We start from the raw sequence: 15,372 nt of genomic DNA, 5'->3' as shown, positions 1-15,372 counted from the left end.
AAATACATAAATTTGAGGTAAAATATGAATATAAACCACCAGATTTGCTCAGATTTATATTCACTGAGAGAAAATCTAATTAAAAAGAGAAACGGGTTTATTGCTTCACAAACAGCTTTTATTTACATAAACATTGAATATTACAGTAAAATTTTATGAATAAACATGATTTAAAACAGATTATTTAACAATGTTTTACCATCTGGGCTGAAAACTGTAAATATCAATAATCTGTAATTATTAATTTATTGGGATTATCAGCAGATTATTTCATTTCTAAGTTATAAATCTGGTCTGCTGTTTGGAAATATGTTTAAATAAATAAAATGTATCAATGGGAGCTCAGTCACAGTAACTCATCATATTTCATCCCAACAGGAACCAGAACCAAAACAGGGCGGGACTTAAAATCACCATGGAAACACCAGAGGCAGTGAGGCGTTAAGGCGGAGTCTGTTCAGGTTTTCCTCCACCTGTAAACGGCTTCATCACCTGAGGCAGTAAGAAAACGCCTCGGCCTCAACGCCCGCTGGCGGCTCCTCCCCACAGCTTCCTGCTGACCTCAGGTCCTCAGGTCACTCTGAGGTCACTCTGAGGTCAGATGGAGGCGACATTTTAAAAGTAACGCAAACGACCAAACCAAAACAAAACAATCTGATCTGAGCATCGAGGTCTGCAGCCAGAGATGGAAAAGTTTTTAACCAGTTAGAAAACAGCAGACCGCCCCTTTAAATGAGATCCCAGTGATGATGTCATCGACACGAACCGCGTCTCAGTGTGACATCATCAACCGCCATCTGACCTCGTCGTCCGGGCCTTCGCTCGGCCTTCAGCAGCACCTGCACATATCATCATCATCATCATCATCATCATCATCGTTACCATCATCATCATCATCCTCATAATTAACTTCATCATCATCATTACCATCATTACCATCACCATCATTAACTTCATCATCATCATCATTACCATCATCATCATCATCGTTACCATCATCATCATCATCATCCTCATAATTAACTTCATCATCATCATTACCATCATCATCATCATTGACTTCATCATCATCATCAACTTCATCATTCTGATCAAATTCTGAATATTTATAATCATCATCATCACCATCATCACTTTTTTCATTATCAATAAGTCCATTATCATTATTATCTTCATTATTACCACCACCATCATCATTATCATCTATAAATCCATTGTCATCTTCATCATCATCATCATCATCATCATGTAACTTACTTTGTCCACTGACTCCGTCTCCAAGGTAACCTGCGTCTGCCTCCAGCCGTGCCCACCTGTCCGGCTCCAGAGGGCGGAGCCATACCTGAAACAGCCAATCAGGATCAAGCTTTCACCCAGCTCTCTGCAGCAGCAGCCGTCTGGTTAGAGGTCAGAGGTCACGGCCGCTGCGGTACCTTTGGTCCCGTCCTTTCTTGCGGACGAACAGCTGCAGGACTCCCACCTGACGCCCCGTCAGCCAATGGGAGAAGGAGAAGCAGGCGTCGCCATGGTTCCACAGAGGGAGAATCTGGACGGCCAACCGGGCGCCTCGGACGCCGCGCTGGCCCTCCTTCAGCTCCGGGACCGACAGGTACCGCCCACCTGGGCCGGGAGTCAGAATCATTCTGGGTTCATGACGCCTCACAGAGCCGCTGGTCTCCTGGTGTCGTTACCTGTAGGAGCCTCCACTACTTCCCAGGACAGATCGCCGTCTCGCTCAGAGATCCAGGCGCAAACGCCACGACTGAAGCTGCAGCGCAGATCACCGGCCGCTGCAACAGAGCAACTGATTCAGAGCAACGTCAGAGTCAGAGCAACGTCAGAGTCAGAGCAACAACACAGTCAGAGCAACGACACAGTCAGAGCAACGTCAGAGTCAGAGCAACATCAGAGTCAGAGCAACAACACAGTCAGAGCAACATCAGAGTCAGAGCAACGACACAGTCAGAGCAACATCAGAGTCAGAGCACCGTCAGAGTCAGAGCAACGTCAGAGTCAGAGCAACGACACAGTCAGAGCAACGTCAGAGTCAGAGCAACGTCAGAGTCAGAGCAACATCAGAGTCAGAGCAACATCAGAGTCAGAGCAACTTCAGAGTCAGAGCAACGTCAGAGTCAGAGCAACTTCAGAGTCAGAGCAACAACACAGTCAGAGTAACATCAGAGTCAGAGCAACGTCAGAGTCAGAGCAACAACACAGTCAGAGCAACATCAGAGTCAGAGCAACGACACAGTCAGAGCAACATCAGAGTCAGAGCAACGTCAGAGTCAGAGCAACGTCAGAGTCAGAGCAACGACACAGTCAGAGCAACGTCAGAGTCAGAGCAACGACAGAGTCAGAGCAACGACACAGTCAGAGCAACGTCAGAGTCAGAGCAACGTCAGAGTCAGAGCAACATCAGAGTCAGAGCAACGACACAGTCAGAGCAACATCAGAGTCAGAGCAACGACACAGTCAGAGCAACGACACAATCAGAGCAACGACACGGTCAGAGCAACGACACAGTCAGAGCAACGTCAGAGTCAGAGCAACGACAGTCAGAGCAACAACACAGTCAGAGCAACATCAGAGTCAGAGCAACGACACAGTCAGAGCAACATCAGAGTCAGAGCAACGTCAGAGTCAGAGCAACAACACAGTCAGAGCAACATCAGAGTCAGAGCAACGACACAGTCAGAGCAACATCAGAGTCAGAGCACCGTCAGAGTCAGAGCAACGTCAGAGTCAGAGCAACGACAGAGTCAGAGCAACGTCAGAGTCAGAGCAACGTCAGAGTCAGAGCAACATCAGAGTCAGAGCACCGTCAGAGTCAGAGCAACATCAGAGTCAGAGCAACGTCAGAGTCAGAGCAACGTCAGAGTCAGAGCAACGTCAGAGTCAGAGCAACATCAGAGTCAGAGCAACGACACAGTCAGAGCAACATCAGAGTCAGAGCAACATCAGAGTCAGAGCAACGTCAGAGTCAGAGCAACGTCAGAGTCAGAGCAACGACACAGTCAGAGCAACGTCAGAGTCAGAGCAACGACAGAGTCAGAGCAACGACACAGTCAGAGCAACGTCAGAGTCAGAGCAACGTCAGAGTCAGAGCAACATCAGAGTCAGAGCAACAACACAGTCAGAGCAACATCAGAGTCAGAGCAACGACACAGTCAGAGCAACATCAGAGTCAGAGCAACGTCAGAGTCAGAGCAACGTCAGAGTCAGAGCAACGACACAGTCAGAGCAACGTCAGAGTCAGAGCAACGACAGAGTCAGAGCAACGACACAGTCAGAGCAACGTCAGAGTCAGAGCAACGTCAGAGTCAGAGCAACATCAGAGTCAGAGCAACGACACAGTCAGAGCAACATCAGAGTCAGAGCAACGACACAGTCAGAGCAACGACACAATCAGAGCAACGACACGGTCAGAGCAACGACACAGTCAGAGCAACATCAGAGTCAGAGCAACGACACGGTCAGAGCAACGACACGGTCAGAGCAACGACACAGTCAGAGCAACATCAGAGTCAGAGCAACGACACAGTCAGAGCAACGTCAGAGTCAGAGCAACGTCAGAGTCAGAGCAACGACAGAGTCAGAGCAACGACACAGTCAGAGCAACATCAGAGTCAGAGCAACGACACAGTCAGAGCAACGTCAGAGTCAGAGCAACGTCAGAGTCAGAGCAACGACAGAGTCAGAGCAACGACACAGTCAGAGCAACGACACAGTCAGAGCAACGACACAGTCAGAGCAACGACAGAGTCAGAGCAACGTCAGAGTCAGAGCAACGTCAGAGTCAGAGCAACATCAGAGTCAGAGCAACGTCAGAGTCAGATTGGTTTCTGTTTTGTTTCTGTAGAGAACCGTTTAAGGTAAATACAGTTTCCTCACTGCGTGGAAACTGTATAAATATGTAATAATAACATTAAATATGTACAAATCTGAAAAGCAGAGTAATTTTTATTTGATTCATGTTTGATGTTGTAGAAGGTTGAGTTGGTCTCTGGGCTGCAGAACCATTTCTGGATCTATTCAGTTTGGTTCACTTCAGTCCAACTGCAGCTTGTTTGTCTAGAAAGTCCAGGATGTTAATCGAACCAAAATGATCAAACTCTGTAAACCTCAGTCTGGGTTCTGTTGAAGGAGCTCGAATGCATGTGTGAACGCTAAATGGACCATAGACCGCTCCAACATCAGGAAGTGGACTACAGCACAGGGCATTCTGGGTAAATAAAACAAATGCGACAGTCTATCGCTAGCGGAAGAAAAATCTCATGGTCTTTTACCAAAGACAAAATAAAAATCCTAAAAATGTTAAAATGACACCAATATATTTTTGGCTTAATTACGGCTCTGTTTGCTCAGAGCCAGCGGCTTTGTTCAGTCTTCAGTTAATGATCAACCGATTTCTAAATTAGTTGAAGAATAGTCAACAACTGGTTTAATAATAATCTGATTGTTTCAGTTTAATGAATGGTGCAAATTTTTCATCCGATTAATCGTCAGAATAATTGATTCCTAAAATGATCATTAGCTGTGGTTCTCCTCTCTGTGTCTCCAGTTGTTCTAATATTTAGTTAGATATTTAGTTAAACTGAGTTTTATGTTCTGCTGTTTTTCAACAGAAACCCAGGAACTGGTACCGGGGTCGTCCTGAGCGTCCTGGGCCGTGGTTCCCAGCTCGATGTCAAACTCCCAGACGTGGTTTCGTCCAGGTTGCCGAGGAACTGAAGCACAACGACAGACGACAGTTAGCAACGGTAGCTCTGACTGATTTATCTACTAAAACTAATTTAACTGAAACTAAACATTCAGATGAAATGTAAACATTTAAAGCTGCATTATGTAACTTTGATTAAAAAAGAGTTTTGTTTTTTTACATAATTTTATAAAATTTTAATTATTTCATGACAGATAATCTGTGAATAAAGTCAAGCTACTCTTACACCACAGTCAGAATGAACCAATCAGAGCCAGGAGGAGGGTTTTAGTGCTGCCAATCACTCTCGTGTTCATCCCCTGCTCCTTTCTCTCTGCTACGCTACAGCTAGCTAACCACAGCAGAACCTGATACAAATGCTAAGGCTAGTTAGCGTAGCCATTAATGACAGCGGATGAATGATTTTCCTGTAACGGTAAGTTGTTTCTCTACTATTAGTACATTTTGCAGCAGGTACACAAGGTTGATTGACAGCACTAAGCCCTCCTCCTGGCTCTGATTGGTTGTTTTTCACAGATTATCTGTCTCATTCCAAACTGTCACAACATGGTGACAGTTTTAATAAATATGGAAAAAAATTATATTTATGTCAACCAAATCAATAATTAATTAATATATTTGGAAATTAAACTGTTAGTCTAGAAACAAACTGCTACAGCAGGCAGCAGCGCCGCCTCACTGTGAACGTCTCCTCTCTGCCGCTGCGTCACGTCCTTGTTGATCCGGTTGTTCAGCGTTGTCGTCACCACGGCGCTGGTGGTGGAGGGCAGCGTCGTGGTTGCTATAGCAACCGGAGGCTCAGCAGCAGTCGTAGCGCTGGTAGCTGGGACAGTAGGTGGAGCTGTTGGGACAGTTGTTGCAAGCTGTGTGGTTTGGGATCCGGTTGTCATAGCAACAGTAGAGGTAGCCATTGAGGTGGTTGCTATGACAGTGGTCGTCAAGGCAGCGGTAGTTTGGTAAGCAGTGGAGGAGACGGTGGTGGAAGCAGAGGTGGAGGTGATGGTGGGTGTGGTTGTAGTGGGAACAGTGGTTGTAGTGGGAACAGTGGTTGTAGTGGGAACAATGGTTGTAGTGGGAACAGCGGTTGTAGTGGGAACAGTGGTTGTAATGGGAACAGTGGTTGTAGTGGGAACAGATGTGGTGGTGATGGAAATTGTAGTTCTGGGTCTGTGTGGCTCTAAAGTCACTTTAAGAATCCCTGGAGAAAAAACAACACAAACCTGTAAGCCAGAGTTATTATTATTATTATTATTGTTGTTATTATTATTATTATTATTGTTGTTGTTGTTATTTGTTCAGTTCAGTTTTTTGTGAAAATTCACTCTAAATTCACAAATTCCTGCATTTTTGAACGAATTAGCCATGCTATGCTAACTCCCACCTGCAGGTGGCAGTGTTTCTGCTACTGCACCATGTGTCAGCCTCTCTTTATGCCAGGTTATAGTCGATACAGTAACAAAACGTCACATTTACAGCCAAATATAAGGAAAGCAGCAGCCGTCTGTTCTTTTTTGTTACCTGTTAAAATAGTCATGATCTGATGATGATGATGATGATTAAAACTCCTTAAATCTGATGGTTTAGTTTAAATCTTTACTGTTCTGTTTCCCCTGCTGGTTCTATGAAGAAATGTTTCCAAACATGATCGAGTCCAAACTTCTGGTTCTGTTCAGCCGCCCACACATCCTAATGTAACAGCAGCATGTTGGCTAACAGGAATAAATTGTGTTAAATGCCCAGATTTACACCCTGAGTGACTCTGGTGAAACTAAAAATAATAATTTATATCTACACAGAACATATTGGGTCAGAACCGCCGTCCCACTAAACCCAAACCCGTCAGCTGATGAACAGAACTCAGCAAACAGCCTGAAGTTCCTCATGTTTAAGTCCTGCCTCATAAAATGGATCATTTCCAAATAAAACTGCAGGTTTTGAGTTTTTTCAGAGATTTATTTGCATAAATTTCTTCTTCACTGATTTCTTGAAAGGTTTAACCAGTTAACAGGTCGTTAACCTTTAACCTTTAACTGGTTAAAGGTTTAGTGGTCGGGTTCTGATGAGTCAGAACCAGAGTCGGGTTTTTGTGTCGTTACCTTTGCAGCTGCCATCTTTACAGCGACACTTTGGAGAGGAAGGATTCAGGGAGCAGAACGGCCGAGAGTCTTTATCTGGACAGAAACAGAGGAAACGTCTTTATAACGTTATTATCTATATCTGATATTATTGTATATTATATATATTATCTATATCTGACATTATTATATATTATCTATATCTGATTTTATTATATATTATATATATTATCTATATCTGACATTATTATATATTATCTATATCTGATATTATTATATATTATATATATTATCTATATCTGATATTATTATATATTATCTATATCTGATATTATTATATATTATATATATATGATATTATTATATATTATATATATTATCTATATCTGACATTATTATATATTATCCATCCATCCATCCATCCATTTTCTGTTCACCCTTGTCCCTAATGGGGTCGGGAGGGTTGCTGGTGCCCATCTCCAGCTACGTTCCAGGCGAGAGGCGGGGTTCACCCTGGACAGGTCGCCAGTCTGTCGCAGGGCAACACAGAGACATACAGGACAAACAACCATTCACACACACACTCACACCTAGGGAGAATTTAGAGAAACCAATTGACCTGACAGTCATGTTTTTGGACTGTGGGAGGAAGCCGGAGTACCCGGAGAGAACCCACGCATGCACAGGGAGAACATGCAAACTCCATGCAGAAAGACCCCGGCCGGGAATCGAACCCAGGACCTTCTTGCTGCAAGGCAACAGTGCTACCAACTGCGCCACTGTGCAGCCCATTATATATTATCTATATCTGATATTATTATATATTATCTATATCTGATATTATTATATATTATATATATTATCTATATCTGATATTATTATATATTATATATATCTGATATTATTATATATTATATATATTATCTATATCTGACATTATTATATATTATCTATATCTGATATTATTATATATTATATATATTATCTATATCTGACATTATTATATATTATCTATATCTGATATTATTATATATTATATATATTATCTATATGTGATATTATTATATATTATCTATATCTGATATTATTATATATTATATATATTATCTATATCTGACATTATTATATATTATCTATATCTGATATTATTATATATTATATATATTATCTATATCTGACATTATTATATATTATCTATATCTGATATTATTATATATTATATATATTATCTATATCTGATATTATTATATATTATCTATATTATAAATGTTTTCCTGACGTCTGAAACGTTCCTGACTCTGCAGAGGAGAAAAAGAGTCAGAATCTGATTCTGATCCTTTGAGGTAAAATAAACATCAGATGTTTGAACCAAAAAGGAACAAATCAGCAAATTAAACCGTGAGGAGCAGGAAATGAGATTTTAATTTCAGGAGAATAAATTAGTTTTATTTTGTCTTAAAAAGATTCCTGAAACTAAAATCATGATATTAGAAGCCCTGGCTGCGTTGACATCACTGGGATTTATGGAAACACAAGGAGCCAATTGGTGGAAAAATATCCTGATTTTCCAACAATTCATTCATCACAAACCAGAAATGTGATTAATCGATTAAACTGGTTGATCGCCCAGCTGTAGGATGAGGGAGAGAAAGTCGTCTGCTGTGTTTTTTGGTTTGGTCGTTTCTAACCAGGTGATTTCTGCAGATGGATGAATGTAATGGAGTTTTTTTAGTAAAGGGAGTTAAAGACAAATACACACTGCAGTTTTATCTCTGCTTCGTGTTGCTCTGTCAGATGAACTAATGACCGTTTGTGGTTTAAGGTGTGAAACTCGCTGCTCCTCACCGATGCAGGCGTAGCGCCCGTCGATGAACGTCAGCTTGAAGCCCAGCTGGCATTTACAGAAGAAGCTCCCGAACGTGTTGACGCACTTCCTGCGGCGCGGACAGGCGGCGCCCAGCGCGCACTCATCGACGTCTGAGGAGAGGCGAACCGGCGGTGAGGAAACAGAAACCAAACCGGGTCCGACCCGCCCAGAACCGAACACTGACCCACGCAGGAGCGGCGGTCCGGGCCCAGCCGTAACCCTGGAGACGGACAGGTGCACCGCACCTCGCCCTTCATCACCTCACAGCCGTACTGGCAGTTGGCATGGAAACAGGTCCGCACATCTGAGAGCACGACATGAAAACGATTCAGTCAAGGAATCAGGAAACGTAGAGCTGAAATGATTAATCACGATTAATCGGTTAGTAAAATGTCAAATAGGCCTGTTGCAAAAGCAATTAATCAATTAATCAGTTAATCATATAAATAAAAATGAGCTCAATAATTTCTATTTGCATGATTTCTCATTTTTTCTACAGAAAACTAGATGATAAAAGTCTTCAGTCTTTAATTTTTTAGCAGCAGCCTTTGCTACAAATGATCAACGTTCACTAACAGAATGCTGCTAATCCACTTCAGGCTACAAAATGAATTATTTATTTACATCTTTTAATGTATTTCTAATATTATACTAAAAAAGGTAACTGAAAAATTAGCAGAATGTGCAATTTTTTGTCTGATTAACCAATTAATCATCAGAATAATTGATTAATTGATAAATAAAATGGTTATCTGAAGGTCTCTCACTCCTGCAGCTGCCGTCCGGCTGCAGGGCGAAGCCGTCCAGGCAGAAGCACTTGAAGCTGCCGGCCGTGTTCATGCAGCGGTGCTTACAGGGCCGCGGCTTCACTCCACACTCGTTCAGGTCTGAAACACACCCACAGGTCAGAGGTCAGGGGTCAAATATCAGCCTGAGAGCTCCTCTTTTCTCTCCTTTCACTCCTCACGTCGGTCTGTTGGATTAACCTCTGACCTCCGGCCCTGTCGATGACCAGAAGGATTGAAACGTGTGTCTGCAGGTCGAGCCTCGTCCTCAGCAAAACGTTACATTAACCAGTTGGTGCTTAAAGTCAGGATGTGAGTCACATTGAAGCCTCTAATCAGCAGATGGTGTGTGTTTCTGTCTGTCTGTGTGTGTGTGTGTGTGTGTGTGTGTGTGTGTGTGTGTGTGTGGGCGTGTGTGTGTGTGTGTGGGGGTGTGTCTTTGGGTGATGCAGGTACAACACGCCCTCACAGGTCAAACAGCCACTGCAGGAATGCGTCTGTCTGTCTGTCTGTCTGCTGAAGGAAACCAAACCTTCCCAACACTTCAAACCCACGTTCACCTGGACGCTTCGTTACCTTGGTTACAGGTTTTTCCGGTGTATCCTGGGTGACATTTGCATTTGTCCGGTTCGACGCAGTCTCCGTGTTTGCAGCCCTGCTGACAGTCAGCTACACACACACACACACACACACACACCCACACACACACACACACACACACACAGAGACAGAGAGACGTGTTAATGAACATGCGTCGGGTCGGTCATGTATGAACACGTCCAGCAGCTGACGCCGGATCGTTTTCCAGCGTCTAATCTTCACTGTTCTTCATGTTTTCGCTCATTAGCAGCGAAACCCAAACAGATTCCAGGAAATCCTTGGGTCTCGTACCCGGGTCTCGTTCCCGGGTCTCAGGTCGGTCGCGGGTCTCAGTGCGGTCGCGGGTCTCACATAAACCACTTGTCAGTCGGCATGAGGTTTGTTTGGGTTTGTGTTGACAGACATCCTGCTTCTGTTCAGCCAGACTGGCTGCTGCTCTCTGCAGGTGGTCTGAACTCAGACCAACACCTAGAATATCATCCATCCATCGTCTACAGTCGCTTCTCTCTGCAGGTGGAGGAAGGTTACACCCTGGACCACCTGTCCAATAACAACCTGAGGACCAGTTAGAGACCATTTAACCCAGCAGTGATGGATCTGAACTGTGGGAGGAAGCTGGAGTACCCAGAGAGAGAACAAGCTGACTCCATGCAGAAGGTGACAATCTTACTGTCACTTCCCAGTTACTGCAAGCAGGATGCAATAGTTAATGTAGATAATCTATGATATTATAACTGTCCTCACTGTCAGGCTGAGCTAGAGTCTAGAAAGTCAATAATCTGTAAAGAACCTGATGCTGAATCTTTTTCTGAAAAGTCGCTAAATTAAGTGACAAACTTGCAGAGTGGCTGATTTTCAGACCTTTGTGGAGGGAAATAAAAACAGTTTTCATGTCGATTTATCAGTGCAGATCTATAACTTTCATATCTGCTTGGCAGGTTTGGGAATCTTTGAGTCTGATATGAACTGGGAGGAATTTGAGCCGACGGTTTGAATCCGTAGAGGTTTGGGATCCACAGACACCAACGAATAGCTGAAATTTGTAAATGCTTGATCCATTCTGAAAAAGCCAATAACTGCCTGTTTTAATGACCCAAACAACTAATATGCCGTAATATTCATTAATGAGTTCAGTGGAAAATGTCTTAGCACTACAGCAGAAGCTAACGGGAGAATCGTTCCTGCAGCAGATCAGAGCTTCAGGTCTGGAGTTTAACAGTTTTCTTTTCCTCTTTGGAGGTTCAGATAATCAGCACAAAAGAAAAGAAACGGCGTTTCTGGATTGGGTGTTTAGCAAACAGCCAGTTTCAAGTTGTGTTGAGGTATTACTTAAAAAAAATATTTTAAATATAATCTCTGGAAAAATTCATGAATCGGCAGGTTTTACGACAGTCTGAACCGACAGTAACCCAGAGATTCCAGAACCAACAGAATAAATTACAACAGAAATACATTTTCCTTAATTAAAAGGATCTTAAACATTTGATCAGATCTTAGTTGGTTTTTCCTGCTGGTCATGATGCGATCGATTATCTGTCTTCTGTTTTACTGCAACAACTAAATGTCTAAAGTTTTATTGTTTACCTTTAAGCTTTAACTAGGCCATTTCCTCTGGTTACTGATCTCGTTTGTCCTCCAGATCACTGAGGTCTGATCCAATGTAAAGACAAACTTCTGTTTATGAGCTCATAATTCACTATTAATCAGTGTTTTACTGCCTTCCTGGATTTACTTTGCTCTATTGTATGCTTTTAATTTGCTTTATAAATAAATCTTACTTCTTTCATTTACTAATAATCTAATTTATTGCTAACTGTTGGTCATTTGCAAACACAACTCTGGTTTATCTCTTCAGTTTAGGATCCTCTTTATGCCTGAATGATTTCATAAATCAGATTATATGAAAATAATCTGAGTGTTTGTCATAAATCATTCAGATAAACTCCGCTGCCTGGTTTTGGTCTCATGTTGGCTCTGAAACATCCTGAACTTCCTGTCGGAGTTTTGTCTGTCCTCACGTTGACACCGGTCCCGCTCCGTCCGCCTCCAGCCCCAGCAGCACTCCACGCCGTTGCCATAGCGACAGAGGCCGTCGGACAGCACCGCCTGGTCGGTCCAGCTGCAAACACAGACACACACCAGTAAGCAGCAGTGTGTTTGCGTTTCCTGCAGCTGGATTCATTAAAACGCTCTGATTAATTTCCTGCAGCGGGGCGAGTGTCTAGTCAAAGCCCGCCCCCCTCCAGCCCGGTTCCGCTCGGAGTGTTTGGTTAGCGTCAGCTCGGCTAGTCGAGACCAGCAGAGGAGCATCCTGACATCTCCAGTTTCCTGGAGCCTGTCCCGACATGAGGAGGCGGCGGCGCCGCGGCCTCTGCATACTTTCCGTCTCTGTTTGGTTTTCCAGAAACTTTCTGCTTACAGAAACTTTCTCTGCTCCAACTCTTCCACACCTAACCCTAACCCAAAACAGCAAAAATCTACCTGTTTTATTGGGTTATAATTAAAAGCTGGATTACAAAGCGAAAGAAAATTATTATACTGACGGTTAATCGGTTAAAATGATACATTCTTCAGATTTTCCATTTAAACTCTCCAGCGTTTTAGAAATACATTTAAAAAACGGAAATTGACAATTCATCTTCTTTTTAAATAAGAAGCAATATATTCATCTGCAACTAAAGAAACAAAATATCAACATGTGAAAATCTCAGACCTGATGATCAATACAAAGATTGATCTGGAGATTAAAAATCTGCTTTTTAGAAGATTTTACTTTTATTTTTACAGAAATTGAATCGTGTGGAGCTGAAATTATGCCACTAGAGAACATTTATATATTTATCATCTTAAATGTAAAATATAACATGAAAAGCTCAGAACTTTCTGCTCGACTCACCATCAGTCCAACCCAAACAAATCATCATTTTTACCAATAATCAATCAACAGCTGGATGCTTCATAGGAGGTTTATTTTCTTGAACAGTGAAGCTAAAACTGGAGAAGTTCTGATCATGTTTACAGATAAAAAAGGTTTTTTATTATTTTAAATGCAAAATGTTTCTTTTTGCAGTTTTGTCTTGATTCCTGCTCTGACTGTGTTGATCTTTAGGAATCTGTTTACTTCAGTTATCAGTAATCAGATTACTAAATTAGTAAACCATTATTTCAAAAATCGATTAACTGCGATTAATTGTGATTAATCAAGATATAATTAACTTATTTTATGATGCTTTTAAATGTTTAAGCAACAAAAAATATTTATTGTCAAACATTTTTAAAAACTAAATTATTTTACATTTAGCTGATACAGTGAGGAGTTACTGTTCAGTAATTCTAATTATAAGACTGTATTTATAATAATAATAATAATAATAATAATAATAATAATAATAATTAAAGCCACCAGAATGACCCACCTGTCGTAGTCCAGACTCTGTCCCTGGATCACCATCCAGAACCCGGACAGCAGAACCAGAACCAGAACCAGCATCCTCCTTCCTGTGGTTACAGAACTGGGAGGTTTTCCAGTCCCAGTGCTCCCAGTGCTCCCAGTGTTCATCCGGGGAGAATCCAGTTTCCTGCCATGCTGTGAATCTCTATCCGGTCAGATGAACCTCCTCCTCTGCAACAAACCCAGTTTAACCATTAAAACCAGTCAGAAACCAGCTCCATTCCTCCTCCGTCACTAACTGCTCTGTGCCGCTGAGCGCGCGCCCAGGTAGTCTCTCCTCGCGCCGCCTCTGATTGGTCGGTTGTTGGTACCGGTGAGAGTCGCGTGCCGCTCCGGGTTCTAACAAAGGAACTGGTTTGTTTTTGTTGTTTCCTCCCGGAAACGCGCCGCTGCCGCCCGAACCCGAACCGAACATGCGCGGCCTGAAACCCGAACCCAGAGAGGGCGGTACCGGGAACCCTGGAGCCATCAGAACCCACCGCCCCGGGCCGCAGGACTCACTGGGCTGATCCAGAACCGCAGCCCGCTCTGTAATTCTGGAGAACCAACCCGAACCAGAACCTTTCATCCGTCTTTATAGGTGATATTTATGAAACCCAGACCGACTTTGATCTGGTTCTAATCAGCACCTTTTGGGTCTCTTTTACTAGAACAGGGTCCAGTTCATTTAGAACCCAAAAACAAAATGTTTCACTGCTGATGGAACTAAAACGATTATTTCAGTAATCAACGATTCTGACGATTAATCGGATAAAAAACCTGCCAGATCAGACTTTCTGTTTCACCTCTTAAGCCTTTTTATGCAATTTTAGAAACACGCAAGATGCAAATAAACAAATATTTTCATTTTTTAAACTAGAGAATAAACTTTTTGCCTGAAGAGCTTAAAGTTTGATCATTTTGATGCATCAGCAGCCAAATGAATCATCCAAACGACTTATCACCAATCTGTGGATTAATTATTGATTAACTGATTAGTAATTAGATAGCAAAAAGGGTTTAACATGAGATTTATTTAAGAATATGAACCAGGTTAAACTCTGACATGTGATGAGTATAGAACATATTTATAGAAAAAGCAGAAAGTTTTTATAAATCTAAAAATGTGTTTCTGTTCAGTTTTGACTCGGTTACATTTGCTAATGTTTCAGCAAAAGATTTTTCCATTTAAAGATGAACCGATCACTAAATTAGTTGGTAATTATTTCAAAAATCAATTAATCATTTCAGCGACTACTAAACACTCGTTAAAAGTTATTTATCTAAAAAGTTCTGCTGATGACTGTGATAATGCACATGGTGACAGTAGACAGGAACAGCTCACTTTAAACCAGGAGAAACTGAAGACAGAAACAGAGTTAATGTTAATATAAAGACAAAAATAGAGAAATTAATTCTCTTAAGAGACAATAAAACATTAGTATTGGGTTTGGATCGATGTGCATCCAGGAACGAGACACGGAGGAACCAGGAGAACTTTCTACAAGAAAACAGAGTTTAGAAAACCATCAGCTTTATGAAGGAACAAAACTTTACATAGAAATAAAAGGTCTGGAGTATTTATATGATATGAAATAAATAAAAATAGAGATGAAATCAACAGAAATCACTGAACCAGCAGTGGGATCACAAACTAGATAAAGAATCATTGAAGGATCTAAAAGTACCTTTACCAAAAGGTTTTAACAAACATCATATAAATAAATAAAAAATCCCATAAAAACATAAAATCTATTTTCATTTTATAGGCTGATGTAGAAGCTCAGTTTCCATAAAAATAAAAACGGATAAACTTCTTTAAAACTGGCCTTTTTAGGAAAGAATCAGAAAAGTATTTAAAAATTGTAATAGTTCCTCTAAAATTGTTGTTAATA

The 15,372-nt window shown here is 41.7% G+C and overlaps 1 protein-coding gene across 1 annotated transcript; it reads right to left on the bottom strand.

Annotated features, from left to right (window-relative positions):
• Positions 1 to 152: 152 nt before the first annotated feature.
• LOC114157611 (nephronectin) lies at positions 153 to 13,908 on the bottom strand. The gene is made up of 13 exons (XM_028038715.1): positions 13,464 to 13,908; positions 12,066 to 12,166; positions 10,024 to 10,116; positions 9,430 to 9,549; positions 8,847 to 8,966; positions 8,641 to 8,772; positions 6,817 to 6,891; positions 5,400 to 5,918; positions 4,644 to 4,727; positions 1,692 to 1,790; positions 1,434 to 1,620; positions 1,258 to 1,342; positions 153 to 839 (listed from the first exon to the last, which is right to left on the bottom strand). Exons 1-13 carry the CDS (start codon positions 13,604 to 13,606, stop codon positions 753 to 755), a joined length of 1,845 nt encoding a protein of 614 aa, XP_027894516.1. The 5' UTR covers positions 13,607 to 13,908; the 3' UTR covers positions 153 to 752.
• Between the last annotated feature and the right edge of the window lie 1,464 nt (positions 13,909 to 15,372).

This window comes from Xiphophorus couchianus, chromosome 14, assembly GCF_001444195.1.
Source record: "Xiphophorus couchianus chromosome 14, X_couchianus-1.0, whole genome shotgun sequence".
NCBI classification, from domain to species: domain Eukaryota; kingdom Metazoa; phylum Chordata; class Actinopteri; order Cyprinodontiformes; family Poeciliidae; genus Xiphophorus; species Xiphophorus couchianus.
Note: the sequence above shows the minus strand (reverse complement) of the source record. Positions and strands in the feature narration are given on the sequence as shown.

Coding starts and splice junctions, on each gene's coding strand:
- LOC114157611 (XM_028038715.1), bottom strand. CDS start 13,606: ATGAACACTGGGAGCACTGGGAGCACTGGGACTGGAAAACCTCCCAGT. Junction 9,550..10,023: donor CGGAAAAACCTGTAACCAAG/GTAACGAAGCGT, acceptor GGTGTGTTTCAG/ACCTGAACGAGTGTGGAGTG. Junction 1,791..4,643: donor GGACGCTCAGGACGACCCCG/GTACCAGTTCCT, acceptor GCTCTGTTGCAG/CGGCCGGTGATCTGCGCTGC.